This window comes from Bos taurus, chromosome 20 (assembly GCF_002263795.3).
Source record: "Bos taurus isolate L1 Dominette 01449 registration number 42190680 breed Hereford chromosome 20, ARS-UCD2.0, whole genome shotgun sequence".
Taxonomy (NCBI): Eukaryota; Metazoa; Chordata; class Mammalia; order Artiodactyla; family Bovidae; genus Bos; species Bos taurus.
This window is the reverse complement of record NC_037347.1, coordinates 53,912,636-53,938,997: the sequence shown is the minus strand read 5'-3', so window position 1 is coordinate 53,938,997 and position 26,362 is coordinate 53,912,636. Positions and strand designations below refer to the sequence as shown.

Genomic DNA, 26,362 nt, shown 5'->3' with positions numbered 1-26,362 from the left:
CCTTTGAAAGATTCATCTGGTAAAGCTTCCAGATGAATATTAAAAAAAGAAAAAACAAAAAAACTGTGAATAGTTTATCAAAATTATAAATCCAAAGGCCTACTTGACTTCCCAAATCTGGTTTCCCTGGTCCTCTTTGCATAGCAGTCCAAACACTAGTATCCACAGTCGTTCTTCAAAGGTGTATCCTTCTGTCAGGGTGAGTATAGTCCAGCATTCACGTAACCAGTATGGATCTCCAGAGCTTGTTCCCCAAAGCCCCTGAGTGTCTCTTTTGATTTAACTTTATACTGGAATGTATACCACTATGAGATTAAAAAATGATCAAGCAGCATCGGGAAACCTAAAATGTTGTAAAACACATAAATTACATTTTATTCCTCAGGCTTCAAACACAAATTGAGAAATACTCAAATTAAATTTATTTACTTCCCATACCTCAAAACTGAAAAATAATAATAGCACAAGGCAGTTGCCAACAGAGGCAAAATTCAAAATTTTGCAATTGAGTAGAATCAGACAGAAAATGTCCTATAACTTTTGAGGACTCTCAACTATAATGACCTAAAGAGAAAAGGAAAACTTGCCCTTGGAATAAATTTTAATTTGAGGACTTCAAAATTCCAATTAATCTGAAACACATAGATATATTCAATTTTGCAGAATAGGCTCACTATGTTATGAATTTTTATTTCACAACCAATATCAACAATAGCAAATTGTTATCTAAGCAATTTAGGGGGGAAAAACCAATAAATTCTGAAAAAAAAAGATCAGATTATTTGGGGAAAATATGAAAAGAATTAAACTTTTATATATTCCGTTAGCAATTGCTTCACTGTTAAAAGTTTCATTAAATACTCCTAAGATAATGTACTATTTCATTTACAAAGTATGTAACTATGTAATTATGAACCAATGGAATTAGACACTAGTCTGCGAGCCTTTACATAACAAACTACTTTGCAATTGGGAAAACATTTTTATAAATGCTTATTGATCTTCATATAAACTGTGAGATAGGCAGGAAAGTCTTTACCATCTCTATTTTCTAGTTTGGGACCCTAAAATTCAGTGACATTAGGAGACATGTCTGAGAATAATGTGTGAACCTCCAACATATTTTTTGTAAGTCCCAAACATAAAAGGCTAATCAGACAGTGAGATAGAGGAGAAGTCTGAGCCTCTGTGAGGAATAAAGGCAAGTCAACCAAAATCTATGAAGTTTATGTAAATTAGAGGATAATCTTTTCAGACTACATAGTTATCATGTAAGGTACACTTTTTTTTTAATGACTGCCATGTTTAAGCGAATTACACAAGTATAAACCAATTATCAAATTTTTGACAACCAATTTGAGGTACAAGAATGATCAGAATTGTTGATGTAAATGTCCTAAAACAAATGGAAAAGAAAAAGTATAGAGTTCCTCAATGTTTTATACAGGATAAGGTTTGCAGTTTGCTTTTTTTTTTTTTTTTTAATAAAATCTTTCCCTGACATATCAGATGGTCTGAGTATATCTTAAAACATTCATTCTATCCATTTAAAAAAGGGGGTTCTCCTGTTAAAGGGGCACAGGCAGGACAGAGACCACAGTCTCCATGATTCAGAGCAGTGCACAACTGGTGCACAGAAGTTGCATACATCATAGTGCAAGCAGCAAATCCCCATGCTCCATCAATTCCATATGGAGAAAAGAAGTGGGGAGGGCAAAGGAAAATGGTACATACGAGTCCATGATGGAGTGGCCTGGTAGGCTGGAAATACCTCCTGTCATTTCAAGATGAGGCTAATGAGCTGTGTCATAATAGGGTGTGGATCTCAAGTCCACCCAAAAAGGTGGAAAAAGGTCATGATTACCTTCACCACCACATGATTATCAGTGTACCACCCCTAGAAATCAGAGTCACAAGTGATTTGGAAACTTTTTGTTTAGTTTTGCTTTTTGAAAAGAAATCACAAGATATTGAAACAAATATCATTGTTTGGCTTAATTCAGGTATTCTTCATTAAACAGTACACAGACTTTATTGAGCGATTGAAAATATACACAAGGAACAATAGCTTTTTCTCTGATTTTTTCTTTTTTTAATTTGACTTTCTTCCCTTTAAATAACCCAGTTTTCAATCATGAAAAGGGCACTTGTTTCTACAGTAGCTGTGCTCTGCTTATTCAGTTCCAAGTACTGTTTCCAAGCTTCTTCCTTGCCATTGCTGAGGTTACATCTCCATTTGCTCAGTAAGCAAATTCTAGAAGGTTGCAAGGATTGACCCCCTAAGTTGTTCTTTCAGATTCTATTTCTCCATAGAGTTCAGCTAATGTTTTAAACTCGGGCCCCCAGTCTCCAAGGTACTGATAATCCTGGTCTGACTGAGTAGTTGCTGAATCCAGGGAGCTGATGGATCCAGCTTCTGATCTCTGACCCTCGTAGGCGTAAGTCTGCAGAGAGTCATAAGGAGGGACGCTGGGGTCTAGGTCAGCTTCCGCTAGTCTTTGCTTAATAAATTCCTGAACATCTATACTTTCCAGGGTGGACAATGTCTGGTGCCTGGGGGTAAGTTTCACTTCCGGTCTGATATCTCTGCGGTACTTTAGCTCCTCAGCAGCAGATGGATTCCTCAAGGCGGTGATGTCAAAGGCCTCCGTGTCTTCCTCGCCGCCCCCCTCATCATCGTAGGTGACCACATTCTCCCGCACATCCTCCTCTGAAATGATCAGGGGCTCTTTTTTGCTGCGTCTCAGGGTGATGAAGAGTACAACAATCGCTAAGCAAAAACAGAAAGAGGATGAAGAGTTAGAAAAAAGAACATTTTTGGAGATTGGACATCAGCAATTTCCAACTATTCTCATCAGCTTTGTTTCATTTGGGCTTACATTGTGATCTCTGCACTCTCTAAATACCACCGCAAGAATTTTTAATAGTCCGAAGAATGTAGAAAATGATTATCCCTACAAAACAATGGGAATAGTTGATCTGGTGAACCCCATGATATTCTCATTTGCCAGGCTATGCTTTCAGGATTCCTGACTTGTGATTGTCTAACCACTCATTGTTTACACTGAGGGGAATAGATGATGGAAAAGCAATATGAAATTCTGACTGGAAAAATAATTGTGTGTGGAGGGGTCAATCTATAGATATTAATTCATCTAAAGATGCATACACTAAAAGCAGGATATTTTAAGTTTTTGTAAAACAGGAAGAAGGAGCCCCTATCTTTAACCCTTTTTGATTCTGGGTAGGAATAAAAGCAGGGATATTTTACATGGTTCATCTCTTTTGTCCATTATCCTTTAGAATGATGTTATCAGGCTGTAATTATTCCATTTAACTATCAGATTTCAAAATATGTTATTTATTTTTATGTTCATGTAGAAATATTTCCATTTACACAATGTTCTTTACATAAAACTTTTATTTAATGCTCAAAATAGAGCTGGGATATCCTCACTTTTAAATTGAAAAAACTGAGACTCAGGAAAAATTACATGAGTAAATACTGTATAAGTTTAGGTCATACAAATGGTGGGTGGAAAAGCTGGGGCTCTAGTTTATTACTTTTCACATTAAAGGTGATTATATTTCCATTGCCATATTCAACTTTAGTATTTTAAAAATATAGAACATGAAAAAGTACATAGAACTGAGTGTCCTGTTGGATGTGTGTCTTAGGGAAATTTTTCCAAATACAGTGAATAGTTTCTTATTACCAGTAATGTAGCCACTGGGTAAATTGATAGAAATTTATCCTGGGTATTTTACTTTGGTTGTTCTTTCATTACTTTCAAATTATTCAGTTGGATAGTATTAAACCATTACTAAACAGAATTATCTCATTTTACTTTTTGTCATTAGGCCCAAGGTCTTTTACTTCATCTCTACAGACTGTGTTCTTCTTGGTTAGCTGATACTCTACATTTTATTATAACAAGTATTAGGTTCACTCTTATTTTAAATATCTCAATATGATAATCAGAGAAGTAAATTCAAATGGAATGTAGGATTACTAGATTTAATGAATAATTCAGGACACCCAACTAAATGTGAATTTGAGATGGTAACAACAACAAAAATATACTATATGTATAACATGAGATGAAACAGCAAAAATACATGTATAATGTATGTATATGTGTACACATAAACAACATATATTATATAGTGTGTGTACATATATACATACATATATATATATATAATTATGTCCAAAGCAATATGGATATATTTTATGGAAACATTAAAAAAAGATATATATAATATAGATTTATCTCACTATTATGCATGGGGCATATTTTTGCTTATAATTTAAGTATGAAAGTTAAAGTGTTAGGCACTCAATTATTTCTGACTGTTTGTCACCCCTATGGACTGTAGCCTGCCAGGCTCCTCTGTCCATGGGATTCTACAGGCAAGAATATTGGAGTGGGTTGCCATTCCCTTCTCCAGGGAATCTTTCTGCCCCAGGGATCAAATCTGGGTCTCCTGCATTGCAGGCAGATTCTTTACTGTCTGAACAATCAGGGAATATATATATATATATCTCAATACAACTTTATATATATATATATACTTATATATATACATGTACATATGCATACATATATGTGTATATGCATAGCATAAGTATGTCTTGTTTAATATATCTGAAGGTGTGTAAGTGCATACATATACATACATGCATAAACACCTACAGATCTATAATTTTATACAAATTTCACACTTCTTTGCTGTATTTTGTCTATTTATCTATTTATTTATATATGTATATTATATTTTACTTGGAAATCCTGATTATATGTAAGCTTAAATAAATGATCATAAAGCAAACACCGGGTTAGCTATCCTCTGATAAAGAACATACCTGATACCCTAGAAACAACCCTTCTATACCTCCCTTCCCCTCTAAAAAGTAACTTCTATTCTTCATTTTTTTATTATTTCCTTGCTTGTCTTCATATAGTTTACCCCCCTTTTATGATAGCCCTAAACTAGATAAGTGTTGCTGAATTTGAACTATATATCATAGTGTGTACATGCTTTGAAGTCTTGAAAATATGGAGAGGAAAAAGAATAGGCATTCAAGCCAGAAGTGGATAGGATAATTACGAGAGAGAGGTCTACCATATGTGTAAAGAGAGGGTCACAATACTGGGAGGAGTCTAAATTTGAGGCAGGTGGAAGACTGTGGGAATGAAGAAAAAACAAAAAAGACAAAACATCTTTACAGAGAGTTAAGGAATCATCTGGAAATGTAAGGAGTAAAAGGATACTGACTGGGTAATGTGAAAATGCAATGGGGAAATTAGAGTTGACATGGTAAAGCTTTGATCACTGTGTTTGGAAGGGAGTGATCACAGAAAAGGCTGGAAATGAAATGCTGATTCTACATATGACCCTGCTTCATAAATGCTCTGTTACAGAGTACAATACTTTTCTATTCACATGACTTACTCTTTTAGCTGAATGCCGTCAGTATTTGATATCTCACTATTTATTTTAGTGTAAATTCAGCGTATAGCCTTTAAATTCAGTAGCCCAAGCAGAATCCTCAAGTAACATACTTCATTCTATCCAGAGGTTTATATTTATTATCCACCATATATTTCTGCTCATCATTATGGTTAAGTGAGGAGGCTGTTCTAGATTAAAATATCTACTGATAGTTCTACACACTGCCTAATTTATTATAATAAAATTTCTTAGTGTTTTCAATAAATTAAGCTGTTTTTCCTTACGTTCAAATGGCTGATGATGGATGTCAAGGGACTTTATGTGATGTATAACAGGGAGAATGTGATCAATACTATTACTAAAGTATTCAAGTAATATACATCCCTTACTAATACTAGTATTCTATTTGCCTAATGTAACATATTTGATAATGCTGGATTTATTGTTATGATAGCTTCTGCTGCTGCTGCTGCTAAGTCGCTTCAGTCGTGTCCGTCTCTGTGCGACCCCAGAGACAGCAGCCCACCAGGCTCCACCATCCCTGGGATTCTCCAGGCAAGAATGCTGGAGTAGGTTTGCCATTACCTTCTCCAATGCATGAAAGTGAAAAGTGAAAGTGAAATAACTCAGTCATGTTTGACTCTTTGCGACCCCATGGACTGCAGCCTACCAGGCTCCTCTGTCCATGGGATTTTCCAGGCAAGAGTACTGGAGTGGGTTGCCATTGCCTTCTCCATGATAGCTTCTAGTTGCATTAAAAGCTATCCCTGACTTATATGGGTTGATTCAAAATATAGATGCTAGTTAAATTCGAATGTACAGTTTTACATCTATTTCTTTCTAGGCAAAGAGAGTTACTTGCCAGTGACAAATGATTCCTAGATTTGTTGCATACCTGTTTATTATAAAGATCAATATATAATTATCCATACAATCTGGAACACTTTTAAGGGTGTAAAGGGATTTCACTTATAATTACATCAGAATATCAGGACGCATATGGACATACAGTCCCTTTGAAAGTGAAAGTGTGAGTCTCTCAGTCTTGTCTGACTCTTTGTTGACCCCATGAACTGTAGCTTGCCAGGCTCCTCTGTCCATGGAATTCTCCAGGCAAGAATACTGCTGTAGGTAGCCATCCCCTTCTCCAGGAGATCTTCCCTACCAGGGATCGAACCCAGGTCTCCTGCATTACAGGAAGATTATTCACCGTCTGAGCCACACCGTACTAATTAGTGTGAAACCGTCACGTGTGCGTGCTCAGCCGCTTCAGTCACGTCCAACTCTGTGAGACCCTGTGAACCGTAGCCCACCAGACTCCTCTGTCCATGGGGTTATCCAGGCAAGAATACTTGAGTGGGCTCCCATGCCTTCCTCCAGGGGATCTTCCCCACCCAGGGATCGAACCCACGTCTCTCTACGTCTCCTGCATTGGCAGGCGGGTTCTTTAGCACTAGCGCCACCTGGGATAGTCAAGGGCAAATTTAAATCAACTCAGAGAAGAATATGGATGCAGAGAAGAATGTGGAAGGTACATTCCTAATGTCTCTCTTTACACTCATGTTTGTTTAGTAGATGTTTCTGGAGCAGATGGCACACAGCAGATAATCCATAAACAATTCTTATGTGGATGAACAAAAAATTTTTTCTGAGAGTGACAATGTGACACTGGGTTAATTGAGTCTTCATGAATAGTAATTGTCTCACTAGGAAAATAATTTTTAAATATTTAAAAAATCAGCTTCATGTTCCTAAAAATTCCAAAGACCTAAGTTTGCTTGAAAGTATTTCTTAAAGTTTGAAAAACAAAATGCTTCCCTAAAATCGCAAGGTCAAATTTATTTAAAGAAAATGAGTGAAGATAATAATCATACTTGAAAGTTAAACCCAATTTTAAAACTGGCAGGCAAGTGATATATTTGAATTAATCCCTCACAGTATATCAAACTATAGACGTATAACAGGGTAGCACTTCTTTCAGTGTTTCATCTGAGAAAATATACTATGATAGAGCCACGGAGTTGTTGAAAATGAGAAAGAGAAATACAGAGCTTGTCCTCTGTTCAAAATTATAAATGATTTCTGGTATTTTGCAGCTTAGTTATATGAACTGGGGTGAAATGAATAAATTGTAGTATTTGAAGGAAATGGCAACCCACTCCAGTATTCTTCCCTAGAAAATCCTATGGACAGAGGAGCCTGGTGCAGGCTACTGTCCATGGGGTCACAAAGAGTTGGACACGACTGAGCGACTTCACTTTGACTTTTCACTTTCATGCATTGGAGAAGGAAATGGCAACCCACTCCAGTGTTCTTGCCTGGAGAATCTGGGGACGGGGGAGCCTGATGGGCTGCCATCTATGGGGTCGCACAGAGTCGAACACGACTGAAGCGACTTAGCAGTAGCAGCAGCATCCTGATGAATATTTTATTCTTGGTTAGTGTATTTCTTTTATTTTCATTAAGTGTGACCAGGATTTTAATCCTGCATGATTCATTTCAAAGAAAATTAAAATGAATTTACTGTATCATTATTTTATTCATTAAGAGATTCAGATTTGTGGAAACAGTTTTCTCTTTGTTTTCTTCTATATTATATTTACTTACTCATATAATCTTTCCAATACCCAGAGAGTACTAAGGGGTTTTGAATTTTCATAACTTAACTGACATACAACTTACATTTGAATAAATTATGTATTGACTCCTAACATACCCCCCAAATACTTTTCATAGCAGATATTTTTACCCCTAAATATCACTGATTCTTTTTTTGTATCATCATATGTTAGCACTAAATTTGATAGGATGAAGTGGCCCAAGTCAGGGAGATTATTTTATTAGGTTCTGTAGCCATAATTGGTAATGACACTTCTCACTGCAACTTATTTTTTCACACCCAGGGGAATCCATAAAGTCATTCATAATAACTCTGATGACAAACAGGTTTGCCACTTATCTTCTCATCAATTTTACTTCCTCTCCTAGCCCCTCAGTCTCCTCTTACCACATCCACCGTGATTCCCATGCAGGAGGAAATTTACATCCCCAAATAGGAGCAAACAACTTGGTGAATTCATCTAAGTCAGCTGATTATATGTGATGTGTGGACTATGAAGGTAGCTGGAAGAAGTCCATTTTAGATCCTGATAAAATGATCTCTTGCCCTGGTTTGCTCTGCCCACAGTTCTGGAGCCTCTGACAAGTAATGCAGTGGGTTGGGAAAGAGATGTCAGATGCCCAGGAGAGGAAGGGAATTCCAAGAACCCCATCCTCTAGCACCAAAAGGATTGCATCATGACGGCTTACTGTAAATTCTTTCCTATCCATTTCTTAAAAGGGATCTGAAAAGTTAATCCTGACAAAACATAACTCACAAGGTACACATTTGGCACTTAAAGTTAGGCCCTTTGGTTTTCAAGCACCATTTTCTAGTAATTGATGTATACATAGATGGGGTCTACCAAATTGCAAAATATTGAATAATATCTAGCCTATAATAAAACATAAATAAGCAACAAAAATTCTTACAGATGACTGTAAGGTTATTCTAGTTGAAACTTCATTTTCATAGATTCATAAATAGAAGCAAAAATACCATGGTCTTGAGATCACACAGTTAATTAGTGGCAAAAATAGGGCTGAATTTCCACAATGCCAGTCACGTTCACAAAGAGCTACTAACTGAAACATTTCAGTATCAAAATATTAGTTTCATGATTTATTTAGCTGTTGAGGTTGAATGCAAATTCAGAATTACAAGTTCTAAAATAAAGTATTGCTACTTCTGATATTGCTGATATTTTTCTGGCAGCCTGTGAACTCACATATTAGCCAACATTATTTCAAAATTTGCTGGCATATTGAGTGCAGCACATTCACAGTGTTATCCTTCAGGATTTGAAATAGCTCAACTGGAATTCCATCACCTCCACTAGCTTTGTTCGTAGTGATGCTTTATAAGGCCCACTTGACTTCACATTCCAGGATGTCTGGCTCTAGGTCAGTGATCACACCATCATGATTATCTGGGTTGTGAAGATCTTTTTTGTACAGTTCTTCAGTTTATTCCTGCCACCTCTTCTTAATATTTTGTGCTTCTGTTAGGTCCATAACATTTCTGTCTTTATGGAGCCCATCTTTGCATGAAATGTTCCTTTGGTATCTCTAATTTTCTTGAAGAGATCTCTAGTGTTTCCCATTCTGTTGTTTTCCTCTATTTCTTTGCACTGATCGCTGAGGAAGGCTTTCTTATCTCTTCTTGCTATTCTTTGGAACTCTGCATTCAGATGATTATATCTTTCCTTTTCTCCTTTGCTTCTCGCTTCTCTTCTTTTCACAGCTATTTGTAAGGCCTCCCCAGACAGCCACTTTGCCTTTTTGCATTTCTTTTCCATCGGGATGGTCTTGATCCCCGTCTCCTGTACAATGTGACAAACCTCCGTCCATAGTTCATCAGGCACTCTATCTATCAGATCTAGTTCCTTAAATCTATTTCTCACTTCCACTGTATAATCATAAGGGATTTGATTTAGGTCATACCTGAATGGTCTAGTGGTTTTCCCTGCTTTCTTCAATTTAGTCTGAATTTGGCAATAAGGAGTTCATGATCTGAGCCACAGTCAGCTTCTGTTGAAAGTGCTGCACTCAATATGCCAGCAAATTTGGAAAACTCAGCAGTGGCCACAGGACTTGAAAAGGTCAGTTTTCATTCCAATCCTAAAGAAAGGCAATGCCAAAGTGCTCAAACTACCACACAATTGCACTCATCTCACATGCTAGTACAGTAATGCTCAAAATTCTCCAAGCCAGGCTTCAGCAATACGTGAACTGTGAACTTCCAGATGTTCTAGCTGGTTTTAAAAATGGCAGAAGAACCAGAAATTAAATTTCCAACATCCACTGTATCATCGAAAAAGCAAGAGAGTTCCAGAAAAACATTTATTTCTGCTTTATTGACTATGCCAAAGCCTTTGACTGTGTGGATTACAATCAACTGTGGAAAATTCTGAAAGTGATAGGAATACCAGACCACCTGAATGACTCTTGAGAAATCCATATGCACGTCAGGAAGCAACAGTTAGAACTGGACATGGAACAACTGGTTCCAAATAGGAAAAGGAGTTCATCAAGGCTGTATATTGTCACCCTGCTTATTTAACTTATATGCAGAGTACATCATGAGAAACGCTGGGCTAGAAGAAGCACAAGCTGGAATCAAGATTGCCAGGAGAAATATCAATAACCTCAGATAGGCAGATGACACCACCCTTATGGCAGAAAGTGAAGAAGAACTAAAAGGCCTCTTGATGAAAGTGAAAGTGGAGAGTGAAAAAGTTGGCTTAAAGCTCAACATTCAGAAAATGAAGATCATGGCATCTGGTCCCATCACTTCATGGGAAATAGATGGGGAAACAGTGTCAGACTATTTTGGGGGGCTCGAAAATCACTGCAGATGGTGACTACAGCCATGAAATTAAAAGACGCTTACTCCTTGGAAGAAAGTTATGACCAACCTAGATAGCATATTGAAAAGCAGAGACATTACTTTGCCAACAAAGGTCCGTCTAGTCAAGGCTATGGTTTTTCCAGTGGTCATGTATGAATGTGAGAGTTGGACTGTAAAGAAAGCTGAGCACCGAAGAATTTTGAACTGTGGTGTTGGAGAAGACTCTTGAGAGTCCCTTGGACTGCAAGGAGATCCAACCAGTCCATTCTGAAGGAGATCAGCCCTGGGATTTATTTGGAAGGAATGATGCTGAAGCTGAAACTCCAGTACTTTGGCCACCTCATGTGAAGAGTTGACTCATTGGAAAAGACTCTGATGCTGGGAGGGACTGAGGGCAGGAGGAGAAGGGGACGACAGAGGATGAGATGGCTGGATGGCATCACTGACTCGATGGACGTGAGTCTCAGTGAACTTCGGGAGTTGGTGATGGGCAGGGAGGCCTGGCATGCTGTGATTCATGGGGTTGCAAAGAGTCAGACATGACTGAATGACTGAACTGAACTGAACTGATTTCAAAGTTACAAATGTCTATATTTCAAGTTTGTGGGCCAGATATTTTCTCTATAACAATATATGCCCTTAAAATGCCATGAAAAATATAAATTACATTACAAATAATTATTGCTTAAACCCAAGGTTAAGAAATTCTGCAACTTTTGAATTATAGTGTAAAGACATTTGATTTTCAATAGAAATTGAAGGAGCAAGCATATCAAATGTAACCTTTGTTTCATTAGCCCTGATGTATAGCATAATTTTTAGAAATATTCTCTTATTTACCTCAAAGTGGGGGAAAAAGCCATTTTCATAAAATCAATTAAAGGAATGTATTGTTTCACAAAATAATGAAATGATTTTTTATGTAATATAGGGGCTTTGCTTATAGCTCAGATGGTAACGAGTCCTCCTGCAATGTAGGAGACCCCAGTTCAAGTCCTAGGTCGGGATGGCCCACTGGAGAAGGTATAGGCTACCCACTCCAGTATTCTTGGGCTTCCCTTGTAGCTCAGCTGGTAAAGAATATTATTTTATATAATATGCCTAAATGTACCTTACATTGATATCTGTCAGTTTTAAAGGTTTTAATTTTAGTATGCAAAATAATTTTCTGATGATAAATGAAAATAAAAGCCAAAGGTAACAGGTTCCACCACTGAAATATCTTTCAGAATAAGGACTTGGAAGAACTTATATTAATGTCAGAGTGTTCTTTTTTTTTCTTTAATTGAAGTATAGTTGTCTTACAAAAAGTCACTGAGTTCTATTCTTTGTAGTTTCATTTAGGAAATCTAGAGGATTCAATGTTTGTAGCTGTTTATTCTTTGGGTTTTTTTTTTTGGTTGTTGCTTTTGAAAAATACCATATGATATCACTTATATGTGGACTATAAAATATGGCACAAATGGCCCTATCTACAAAACAGAAACAGACTCACAGACATGGAGAACAGACTTGTGGCTACCAAGAGAGAGGGGGTTGGGGGAGAGGGTGAGAGAGGAGTTTGGGATTAGGAGACATAAACTATTGTATATAGGATGGATAAAGCACAGGTCCTACTGTATAGCACAGGGAATAATATCCTATGCTAAATCATAATGGAAGGGAACATGAAAAAAAGAATATATGTGTATAACTGAGTCACAACATTTCTTATCAACTATACTTTAAAAAATTAAATTAAAAAAAGGGGAAAAAATCTGATTTTTCTGGTTGCCTTCACCACCATGCTTCTACTACAAAAGACTGTACTACAATGAAATAGCTCTTGTTATGAAGAGTTAAACCTCCATGCTTCAAATTGCCAAGTGCAATTGACACTTTTTGTTGCTCAATTTACTTAACTTTTAGGCAGTTTTTGCATGGTTGAATGCTCTGTCCTCCTTGATACACTTATTTTCTTTGATTTTAGGACATCACCCTTACTAATTCTGTTCCTTCTTCTGTGATTTCTGCTTTGCTTTCCCTGGTATTTCATCCTTCTTGACTTGGTGATCGCACTGCAGTTTATCACAGCTCAGTCCTGGTCTATCCTTCTCTCTTCATTGTCTCTGGCTGTGGTGACATCAACAAAATGCATTTCTAGTGTCCCTCAGCTCTGGGAAGATCAATGAAGGTCTTAAAGATTCACATTTAGCAAGAGATGAAAAGTCTCTGATACTGTTCTAACTCAGCTGCATATCTAGTTTATCCAAGATTGTTTTTGTTTGTTTGTTTTCTGTAATTTTTGGCTATTATACTCTTAGCCTTGGATACGTGTTTCTAGAAAAAACACCATATCATAAATATTAAATGTTTGCTTACTGACCTGAAATGGAGTGGGTAGCCTTTCCTTCCTAGAAAGGATCTTCCCAACCCAGGGATCGATCCCAGGTCTCCCACTTTGCAGGTGGATTCTTTACCAGCTGAGCCATGAGGGAATGTGCTGGTCCAAATTATGCTGTGTCTGAGTGAGACAAATGTATTGTATTCCTAACTGATTTGCCTACCTACTCTCTTGTCATCATGAGATCTGCTATCCACTTCATTCATAGCTGTCTTTGTTAAGCATACAGATGTTATGATGGGACACGCCTACTTTAAACTTCTCCTTGGACTCTTAAAACCAAACCCACCTTTTTTTTTTTTTTCATTTTACCCCATCCTTTCTACTCAGTCTCATGTCACCTTGATCTCCACTCCTCTGTAAAAGTAATTTGTCTTCTAACCCAGGAACAAAACAAGGGACAAGAATTTCTCTGTCTCACCAAAGTATGTATTTTGTTTGTTTTTCTAACATACACACATAAGTACAGAGAACAGAGCAAAATATATGGTGCTATGAGAAAGCTAGAGGGTGAAGATACACTGGAAACATATATACATACCCATTTAAACTCTAAATCAAAAGATTCTTTACATCTACCTTTCTTATAAAAAAATATCTGAATTTGCTGTCTCACTTTGTATAGTAATTCTAAAGAGTTTATAATAATATTGGCTTCAAATGCAGTTGGTAAGGTTTTGACTTATCAAAGAGAACATAAAATTAGAGAAATTATCTTCTTTAAAAAATGTAATTCAATAAATTAAAATACATTAGTTTTAATTTAATAATAATATCTGATATCTCTGAGACCAAAAATTATTTTAGACTTAGTCCTGTAAATTCAACTGAAGTTGATGACCAACTAATATTTTAGACTGATAGAAGTTTCTACAGGAAACTTATTCTTTTTAATTGGTGGTCAGATTCATTGTAAATAATGTCACTTATGTTCTTTGAAATAAATTGGAAAAGCCCTTTCAATATGGGATTCAGAATACTTAATACCATTTCTTTCTAAAGTAGATCTTTTCTAAAAAGATTTATCCTACCCTTTCTTCTCACATTTCAACTCTCATTACATTTGAACCAAATTATTTCAAGATTAACTATGGTATCAAGAAGGTTATTTAAAAGAAAATCAGTGCAGTCAAGTTTTGGTATTACATAAAGCATTCCTAGCTCTAAAGTCTTGTTAAAATGACTCTGTCTCTGTCTGTCTCTGTTTTTGAACGCACCGCTGTAGGGCACACTCAGAAATGCCATCATCCCTTAGGATTTAGAGTGACTTACCTAGGAGGATGACAACACACAGAAGAATAGCGATTAAGGCTCCTGTACTCAAACCAGCCGAGGACAGGAAGGCTTCGGCATGGCAGGTCCGCACGCGCCCATCTCTCTCGCATGCACAAACCCTGATGGTGAGGGTGCTGCTGCTGCTGAGAGAGGGGATTCCACCATCAGAGATCATAATGGGGAGATAATACACATCCTGAATAGTTCGACTAAATCTCCTCCGCCTTGTCAGAATGCTGGCTGTGTTATCTATGACAGACATAAGCAGAACAAAATGTACTTAGTAAAGCCGCCGTTAAAGAGTCACATTTCCTTTAAAGGATAACATGGGTATGTGTATTTTTTTTTTTCTTTTATGAAATGGATAGAGGAACGTGAAGGGAGATTATTAACCAGTTACTAAAACTGGTTATTAAATGGAGAAAACTATGTGAAAAATTAATAAGGCCTGGACTAAAGGGGAGGGGAAATAGTGGATGACAGAGGAGGTAGAAGCAATAAACATTTGGCGTGTGGACATTTTAGCCAAAGGGTTGAAAGTGATTCATGGACACCAAACTATGGGGTGAGCTAGTGTCCCTATCCCAAACCTGGTGACTCTGATAGAAACAGGTATCTATATGTTTAGCAAACTTCAAGTGAGGTTAATATACAAAAATGTTTAAGAACCATTGATACAGGTAATATATTTATGGAGACACCAGATAAACTGATACATTGTTTTACACTTGCAATTTGAAGAACTTTTGTTATAGTGCGAACACCATGGGGAAGTAAATGATGAATAAAATAGTTAATTCATTTTTATGTGCTTTTAAAATGCCATATACTATGGTAAATAATTGCATGATGACTTTTGATCAATCCATACAACCATAAAAGGGAGAGGATGCCACATTCCTTACATTTTAGGGAAATTCATTTTTATTAGGAATAATACTTTTAACATGAATAACCTGAGTCCCATGGGGTAAAATGCCCCAAATCACAGAGCTAGACAATAATCAAGCTACGCCCCAATACATTCTAGAACCTGCTCAAAACCAGGATGCCATACTGCCGCTTCTTCACCAGTTCACTGGCAGTTCATATCGATGGCATTGGATGCACTTAGGACATGTTTATTTCAGCATTGTTCTTTCTCCTTCTGCATCTATTAACTAAAGGATCCTTTAGGTGCACATTCGTATGTGCTGTTCAGAACTCCTGCATAGAGTGACTTGTTACCTGAACTGTAGATTGCTACCTGGCCCAAGGTCATATCCTTCTGGAGCAGCACATAATCAATGACTCATTAATTCAAGGTTATAAAGATCAAGTCACTTCTGCTAAATGCAGAAAACCTTGAAGGGCAAGCTTAATTCCAGCTTTCCCATGGGGTCAGCCATAGACATGTTCGAATTTTATGGTCGCTTAATTGCTCACTCTGCCCTTTCTTCCACTCTCACTGTGGTCCATAACTGCTGATCTTGAAGGCAAACTGCAAGAAGCATCCTGTCCTCTAAGCTCCAGTCCAGAGCCTGCTTCCCAGAGAATCCAACGTTTGGCTACAGCTGCCAATTAATGATTTTTCACTATAAAGTTAGTAAATTGTTAGATAATTTAGGAATTCTTTTTCTCATATCAATTTCTATTATTCAGAAAATTGGAATTCTATTACTTATGAATATGCTTATGATAATTTATATAGATATATTTTGATTGTATATTGCCAAACTAATCCAAAAAACAGGTAATATTTCAAACATTCAATGGAATACAGATAATAAAACACATGAGTGATTTATATATGTAAAACTTATATATAGATCTATATGAGTATATACATCTATATGAGTTGTTGAAGGTGTGTTATAGAATATAAATAATCTAATAAGTTACTACCAGTATTTTCTTACTTGGGAGAAGAGAAATTTAAAGAAAAGTGTATTGATTGTCTCCTCTGAAGCAGGTTTCAGAATGATGGAAAAAAAGAGGAGAAATTGCATCATATGTGTTTTTAAGAGTAAAACCATCACAAGTACACTCTCAGAAACCCAGACCTTTGATTAAGTACATCTATCAGGTGTAGGATGTTGCGTAGTGGTTAATATAAAATTGCCTCTATTCACAATTTCTTAATCTAAGAAAAAGATATGAACAGATACAGACACAAACATGTTTGAGGATCTCACAGTCAGTCCTCTGAAGAAAAGATGGAAGACACTGGTCCCTGATCCCAAGAAACCTCATGTGAGGTTTTACACATTATGTGTGAATCACATGATAAGATATAAGGGTAGATGGGGACTCCCCTTTATGGCTCTAGGCTTGTGTGCACTTTACATTCTTCATCTGGTAGCAAGTTCTTTATCAAGATAATTATTGGAAATACAATCAGAAACATGATAAGAAATGAGAAGAAAGCCAGAATATGTTTCTAGGGCACTTTAAGTTCTCACATAGAAAGCTCTCAGACACAGAGACATGACAATATTCTTTCATTTTCCCAGCTGAAGGTCTGACTTTTGAAAAGAAAGAAGATTCAGAAAGCAAAAGCTTCCTACCTAGAAAGGCTTAGCATAGCAGAATAATGAGCTCTTGACAAGGGATATTGTGTTCCTCTCTTGACCTGTAGAAAATGTACTTGGCAGTAGGCTCACTGAACTTGAACAAGCAAATTTTGAACTAAAATGAAAGAGATAAGAAGATACATATATATCTACATACATATAAATATAATTATGTATGAGAACAAACTTTATCTCACTTAAATTGCAATATTACATGACGAGCAATGCCTCTAAACTTGAAATATAAGATGTAAAAAGATAAGGTGTCCATAGGTGTGTGGGTTTATCTCTGGGCTTTCTATTTTGTTCCATTGATCTATATTTCTGTCTTTGTGCCAGTACCATACTGTCTTGATGACTGTGGCTTTGTAGTAGAGCCTGAAGTCAGGCAAGTGTTGCTGGGAAAACTGGTCAACCACTTGTAAATGAATGAAACTAGAACACTTTCTAACACCATACACAAAAATAAACTCAAAATGAATTAAAGATCTAAACATAAGACCAGAAACTATAAAACTCCTAGAGGAGAACATAGGCAAAACACTCTCTGACATACATCACAGCAGGATCCTCTATGACCCACCTCCCAGAATACTGGAAATAAAAGCAAAAATAAACAAATGGGACCTAATTAAACTTAAAAGCTTCTGCACATCAAATGAAACTATAAGGTAAAAAGAGAGCCTTCAGAATGGGAGAAAATAATAGCAAATGAAGCAGCTGACAAACAACTAATCTCAAAAATAGACAAGCAACTCCTGCAGCTCAATTCCAGAAAAATAAATGACCCAATCAAAAAATGGGCCAAAAGAACTCAATAGACATTTCTCCAAAGAAGACATACATATGGCTAACAAACACATGAAAAGATGCTCAACATCACTCATTATCAGAGAAATTCAAATCAAAACCACAATGAGGTACCATTTCATGCCAGTCAGAATGGCTGGGATCTAAAAGTCTACAAGCAATAAATGCTGGAGAGGATGTGGATAAAAGGGAACCCTCTTACACTGTTGGTGAGAATGCAAACTAGTACAGCCACTATGGAGAACAGTGTGGAGATTCCTTAAAAAACTGGAAATAGAACTGCCATACGACCCAGCAATCCCACTGCTGGGCATACACACCGAGGAAACCAGAATTGAAAGAGACACGTGTACCCCAATGTTCATCACAGCACTGTTTATAATAGCCAGGACGTGGAAGCAACCTAGATGTCCATCAGCAGATGAATGGATAAGAGAGCTATGGTACATGTATACAATGGAGTATTACTCAACCATTAAAAAGAATGCATTTGAATCAGTTCTAATGAGGTGGATGAAACTGGAGCCTATTATACAGAGTGAAGTAAGCCAGAAAGAAAAACACCAATACAGTATACTAACACATATATATGGAATTTAGAAAGATGGTAATGACAACACTGTATGCGAGACAGCAAAAGAGACACAGATGTATAGAACAGTCTTTTGGACTCTGTGGGGAGGGTGGGAATGATATGGGAGAATGACATTAAAACATGTATAATATCATATAAGAAACGAATTGCCAGTCCAGGTTCGATGCAAGATACACGAAGCTTGGGGCTGGTACACTGGGATGACCCAGAGGGATGGTATGGGGAGGGAGGTGGGAGGGTGGTTCAGGATGGGGAACACATGTACACCGTGGTGAATGCATGTTGATGTATGGCAAAACCAATACAATATTGTAAAGTAAAAAAAATAATAATAATGAAAACAATTAAAAAAAAATAAGATGTAAAAAGTAAACCAGTCCCAAGTATTGGGACTTCCCTGGTGGTCTAGTAGTTTAGACTCCTGGTGCTTCCACTGTTAGAGGCACGGGTTTGATCCCTGTTTTGGGAGCTAAGATCCCTCATGCTTTGTGATGCAGCCATTAAAGAAAAAAAAAAAAAAAGTATTACATATACACAATGGAGTATTACTCAGCCATTAAAAAGAATACATCTGAATCAGTTCTAATGAGGTGGATGAAACTGGAGCCTATTATACAGAGTGAAGTAAGCCAGAAAGAAAAACACCAATACAGTATACTAACACATATATATGGAATTTAGAAAGATGGTAACAATTACCCTGTATACGAGACAGCAAAAGAGACACTGATGTATAGAACAGTCTTTTGGACTCTGTGGGAGAGGGAGAGGGTGGGATGATTTGGGAGAATGGCATTGAAATATGTATAATATCATATATGAAACAAGTTGCCAGTCCAGGTTCGATTCACGATACTGGATGCTTGGGGCTGGTGCACTGGGATGACCCAGAGGGATGGTATGGGGAGGGAGGAGGGAGGAGGGTTCAGGATGGGGAATACATGTATACCTGTGGCAGATTCATTTTGACATATGGCAAAACCAATACAATATTGTAAAGTTAAATAAAATAAAATTTAAAAAAAGTATTACAGAAAGTCTAGAATAACTTTAAACCAGATAAAATTTAATATGAATTGAATAAATGGAAACCATACCAGGATGTTAAATCTGTGAATAAGAAGTGCTAATTTTCAATGCCAAGTAAAGGATAATCTCTAATAATGTGTACTCAATGTTGGTTCTTAATTCTAATTCTTAAGAATTTGGACGCTAATTACTTTGCAATATAGTATTGGTTTTGCCATACATCAACATGAATTAGCCTCCAATTAAAATAAATTAATTTATATTAAAAAATAAATAAAAATAAATAAAAGTCCCAATTAAATGACAGGAAAAAAAAAAAAGAATTTGGATGAAGACAGAGGATAATAGAATGGTTGGAAGCCAAGCTAATATAGCTAACCCTGGATTAGGATTCAAAGGGATTTTGAACAGCTAGCTAGTACAAAGAACTCAAACTAACAAGAAGACAGAAAATAAAGATGCATATTAGATGTAAAGTTTAAAGGGTATCATATGGGAGAGAACTTGAGTAATGTCTTTTGTTTTCAAATACATACACTATCTGAATGCAATAATGAAGCAATAGATCTGAAGCAGTCTCAGAAGCATTCAATAAAGCTGTGGAATTTTAAGGCAATCCTTCATTGGGAATATTCCATTACATACTGTCCATAAGTTTGGATCTACTGTCTTAAAACTGATATTTTTAACTCAATTTTGAAGTCCTTGACGTTGATAAAAGGTTTTGAAAAATATGTCATATGAAGAATCTTTGAAGCAAAGAGTGTCAGAATTCTACATGTCTTGTATGAGTTTAGGTGCCCAAAATGTCTTGGAAATTTTCCAGAAAATTTTGAGAAGCTCTGAGTAATTATTGTCTTTCTGAATACAATCAACATTTTCATGACATTCCCAGCAACTATATTTCAATGCAATGTCAAAAAAACCCTAAATGTGTTTTAATATTTCAAAGTAGATGACAGTACATTATTTATTTTGTCATATATCCCATTTCTTGTTCAGAAAAGGATGTGCAGACATATAGGAAGAAGCAGGGAGACTGCCATGCAAATATATCATAGTTGGCTCAAGTAGATATTTACAAATATCATTGTGATGACTGTGAAAGAAATGATACTTGAAGTCCTTTTTAAAAAATAATAATAATAATAACTTATTTTTGCAGCTATAAGAAGTCCAGGGATTTCATAATTGATGATTTTGGAAGGATCTTTCACACAAGATATTTACAGTAAAATGTAAGGTTGGATAGGAATAACTCCAACCTTTATATTTCTACAGGGACAGAAGGCTACAGAGTATAATAGTATAACACAAATAGCAAAGTGCTTCTAAAATTCAGATATAATTTTCTTGAATCAGTAGTATGTGCTCTACTATTTCTTTGGCCAACATCTTGAAAGATCTTGAATGTTTCCAATCTTTGTGCTACTTTCATAAACGGTAGTACAGTTTAAGTTAAAATGAGGCACGCTTTTAAAATACTCCCAAGGGCAAAAATGTCTTATATTAAAGCTCAAAATTACCTTTGATTTTGGAAAGTACTAAAACCATGCATTCCTCAAAACTCTTGAATTACTAGGTGCCCATGCAATCCCATTTGATCATGCAGGCATAAAGGTAAACTTCATCTCAAGCATAGTCAAGCAGACTATTAAAGTGATATTTCCAAATCTATTACAATAGCAGAAAAGTTTGAGATCTTTAATTAAAGAGGCATATCTCTTTAATTGGAATAAACTTTATTTCCTTTGTTTTTTTTTTTTTTTAATCTGAAAAAAAAAAAAAAACACTAGGAGATAGAACCTTATTTTCCACCAGAGAGATAAATATTCATGGATTCATTTCATTTTCATTTTTATCTGGTCTTCCAGCAGCAGTAAGATACATTCATAATTTAACTATTATCAGAGTCCATGCAGGAAACAATACTCTTTTGCTTTCCTGCAAAATACCCTTTCACATAACAGGTACTTGGTAAATAATGATTTGAACTACACTTGGCAGGAAATTGTCTTCTGTTATAGTTTCCTTATTATGTTATGTATTAAGAAATTAAAACCAAAATGAACTAATCTATCTTGATCTCCTCATGGTCTCTGCTTAAGGTTCATTCTTATTCTTCTCCTGTTTCCTGACTTCCTATTCTTTTAATCCTAGAATTGCTTTAATCTCAGTTTCTGAGACTCTCGATTCTGCCCATTCATTTAAATTTGTAAACATCCTCCTGGCCTCACTGTGTTTCTGCCAAACCACAGAACTCTGATCCAATATGTCATTATGTTCCTATTTGCACCCTGGAATGTCACCCTTTTCACCATCTGCCACACTCCTTCTTGATAACTTTTACATCCCTGATAAACACAACCATCCACTGCTAGAGATTCTGCTTTCAAATTCACAAATTTGCTGTTAAATAGTTATAGCCATCATAAATGACCCTAACAAGGATAGAGGGTAACACTGAGTATGTTCTCAATGGAGATGAATAATCGGTTTATTAAAATTAATATTTCATCAGATGCTATAGAGTAGCTATTCTAAGCTCATTTTGCCATTTTCTCTTGAGCCTCAATCCCCCATGCACAGTAGGAAAATATCTATTTCTGAAAAGAAGCTCCTATCTATTATCAACATATTAAAACCACATTTGAAAACTGCTCAACCCTTCCCTGCTACTAATAATGTCTATCTATGTATACAAGACTCTGTATACTATTCACTTTAAAAAGAACATGAATACATACGAAACAAAAATATGAATCTTGTAGAATATCAGCAAATTTGCTCATGAAAAGCACATATAAATTTGCATAAGAGTGTTAACTTAGGTGAATAGGGTGGTAAAGAAGAAAAACAGGAGCTTTTTAAAATAGAAACCCAAATCTAAAATAATTCATAAGCATATCACAATAATATAACCACAGAAACTGTAGAACTACAGATAAGAGCAGCAGTTTATCCACTCCCCGCAAAAGGAATATGAATTGCAGCAGAAACCCTGTTGTCAATATTTATCACATACCTTTAAATTATGGTAGGAAATGAATGAATCAAGTATTCTACAGTAAACTATGTTTGGACACGGTATTTATAAACACTGAAGGAAACTGTTAAGATGAATTCTTACAGAGTTTAAAAAAGTGAACACATAATCCTGTTTAAAAATTATTTAAGATTCTATGTTTCAAGTTTCTTCTGCCTTAAGGCAGAGAGTAGAGTTGATGACTCCTGCAGCATTTTTTGCGATTCTGAGCAAGGAAGGAATTAAGGCAGGAGTGTAACCTACATTTTCGCAACAGGAAAACAAAGCAAAGTGGTGCTGAATAGCAAAATCAGTCATATTTTTATTGCTTAGAATACGTGTCAGCTGTTTTTTGTTTTGTTTTCCTTTTTTTTTTGCTGACACTGTGAGTAGGTATATAAGAAGGTGATACGGTGTGGGCTAACAAACTCATATATATATATATATCTGAAAATAATATTAAGTATTTTGCTAAAAATGATAAAATTTATAAATAATATAACCTTCACTTTTAGAAGTAATATTATAAAGAAACAATACAAAGTACACAATAGTACATATATACTCATATATATATGTATATATATATATATATACACACATATATATACTATATATACATATATATACACTGTATATATACTATATATATATATATATATATATATGAGTATACATGTATCAGATCAGATCAGTCGCTCAGTCGTGTCCGACTCTTCGCAAGCCCATGAATCGCAGCACGCCAGGCCTCCCTGTCCATCACCAACTCCTGGAGCTCACTCAGACTCACGTCCATCGAGTCAGTGATGCCATCCAGCCATCTCATCACATATATATATATATATAAAAGTAAAAAACAATCAACAGGGGTTAAAATCACTAAAGAAAGAATAAAAGCATATTTTTCTATCTACAGCAGAAGATTCATTAAATCTTCTGTAAGTTACCCTTTCCCCTTTTAGAGTCATGATGGCTTACAGACTGTTTGCCTTCTCATTAGTCAAGATTTGAGTCTCTGCCTTCCTATGAAGGACAGTGTGAATCTGTCAGGTATGACTGAATAAGACTGAGACTTGCCTAGGAGGAGAAAGGAAATTCGTGGGTGAACAAAAACAATCTGTCTTGCGTATCAGCCTCATCACTGATGGTAGTGACTTGGGGCACAGCTGCGCCCACATCCACGAGAGGATGTCTGAGGCATCATTTGCAACTATACTCTCAGGACAGACTGTGCATGTGCTATTTTATTTAGGAATGGGAGGAAATGCTAAATGGTCTCTTGAAGCCCTGTGGATAAAAACAGAATTTTAAATAGTTATAATCTGCAGAGAAATTAAGCATATTACAACACCAGCTGTGAGTTCTCATTTGAAGGACAAAATAAATGATGGGAATATTGACTGCTTGGGATCTGACAATGCCGAAGAAGTGTGAAATAAACATAAAATCTCTTATGGTTTCCAATATGTATCAAGGTAAATAACTGCATTTCACTACCAGTGGACTGTGAAATCTGAAAGAAAATGCCCCCAAAGATATTTTCTTCACAGCTCCTAGTCAAATTTGAAAATATCACATCTTAAAATCAATGCAAAGTAAACTTATTCTTCATCAAATCCAAACAGCCACAAGGAAAAACAGTGTTTTCTGAAAATAATATTAAGTATTTTGCTAAAAATGATACAATTTATAAATAATATAACCTTCACTTTTAGAAGTAATATTATAAAGAAACAATAAAAAGTAATAAAACCAAGGGGGAAAAGTCTTCAATATACTGCAACAAGTTGAAAATGACAGTCTATAGAATCTTTCATTTAACATGCTTTAAAGTGGTCATTTTCATTGCAGTTTAATCATTTTGTTAGAAAGAATGTGCTATTTGAAGTCATTCATTTTTAAAGAATGGAAGCATCTACAGAAGTGGGAAACATATATATAAAGGAGATAACCTAGAGATAAATATGAGTAACAGATGTTCTTGATAGTAAATTATCAATAAAAAGTAAGATAAGAATTTTCAATCTAAAAGGCACATGAAGTGTGATTTAGGAAACTGAATATAGAGATACAAACATACACATAGTTAAAAATGATCTCTTTCTCTACCAAAATCTTTAAGATTTACAAATGCACTTGATAATTGGAATTAAGCCTAGGAATTAGTCTGGCAAATCTCCTTGCATCAAATAAAGCCTAGTCCTCCCAGAGGCAATATAAAGATCATGAAGCAGAAAAGACTTGTAGACTAAGGATGATTTTATATTGGTGGATTAGGCTACACTTTGCTACTACAGGATGAATGAACAAAAGCATTGTACGTTCAGACCTTTGGGGTAAGCCTAGACTCCTAGATTTTAAGACATTACAGCTATGGTTCATTTGCTGTAGATACTTAGTTAAGAAGTTGAAATTATACAGTGGATTTTTTTTATGTCAAAAAGAAAAGTTTACCTATCACAATTTAAAGAGAAGATGGTTGTAGGAAAAACTACATTTTAATCAGAAAACATACCATACTTTCATTGTTATTTTAAGGTAATAAAACCTTTAAATTCTAACTTAAAAATTATCATCTGAACTCTTGTTTTTCATTTTAAATAAAATTATGCTATTACCAGTATATTAATGATAAAAATAAGGTCATCATTTAAAAAATGTATTTACATTATACTTTTGCTGTATATGTTGTCAGAAAAATAAAAATCATCACTTGGCTATTTTCCAAATCAAAGAAGTTTTTTTTTTTTTTAATAGCTAATGGTCATAACTTTCCAGATAAATGTTGAAGACTCGTGTTTAATAAAAATGTTTTTATCTATCACAATTTGGTACTAGAGCAAGTAAAGAATTAATGGCAGAATATCTTGTCTATTTCGGTGGGGGGAGCACAAAGTACAGCACAGTGTTTCATGCCTAGTGTTTTTAATAGTGAATTAAAATGCACATGTTTTTGCTTTGTCATCTCTTTGGCTAAATTCCTAAGACTAATGTCACATTCTGTCATCTCTATGCTGTCTTCATTCCCCATATCATTGAAAAATATTCTCTAATCTGCTCCAGCTAGGGGAACAAGACTCCATTCTGTAAAGGCAAATCACGTCCCACTTCTTTTAATGATATGACTTCCAGTCATCCCTCTAAAGAAACTCACATTTCACTGCCTTCAGCTGTGAGTTACATTCATATCATCTTTATTTTCCTAGGTAGGTGGAGAGTCCTTTGAAAGCAGAAGCTGTGTGTTTTATTTTCTTGCATTCTGAACAGCTTATATCATTGCCTCAAACACATCAGACAGTGCCTTGAAGACTGAATGGCAAGGGGGGAAAAAAAAACAAAAACTAACTTAAGAGTTGACTATAGAATTTCTTTTAGAAGAAAACATTCTAAAAAAGAGAGTAAGAATGGTGGTGAATAGTAATACAGTGTAAGATTGGAGAAGAACATGCTAGACAGACCAGTGTGAAGTGTCAGGGGTGGGGATAAGGCTGAGTGTGTGTGTGTGCACGCGTGTGTGTGGGTGTGTGTGTGTGTATTTCAGGTGTTTTTCTATATTTTTAACTCTATGAAATACATGAGTACATTCTTACTGAAAATATTCAAAGTGTGTTGAAAAACATATCTTAAAAAGTATATTTTCTAACATATTAAATTATTACTTTTCCATGTGAATATATGTGGCACTTAAATCATTTCTATTTGATATTTAATCATATTGTTTTTTTATATTGTTTTATATTGTTTTTTTATATTGTTTGTTTTATATTGTTTTTACTTTTCCAGAAAT

The 26,362-nt window shown here is 35.6% G+C and overlaps 1 protein-coding gene across 4 annotated transcripts in view; it reads right to left on the bottom strand.

Annotated features, from left to right (window-relative positions):
• Positions 1-349: 349 nt before the first annotated feature.
• CDH18 (cadherin 18) overlaps positions 350-26,362 on the bottom strand; it is a 605,364-nt gene continuing 579,351 nt past the window's right edge. Inside the window, 2 exon segments of one of the 4 annotated variants that reach the window (NM_001076837.1) lie at positions 2,007-2,770; positions 14,562-14,813. In NM_001076837.1, coding sequence (NP_001070305.1) covers positions 2,280-2,770; positions 14,562-14,813 — 743 coding nt within the window. In that variant the 3' untranslated portion in view covers positions 2,007-2,279. 4 annotated transcript variants of the gene reach the window in all.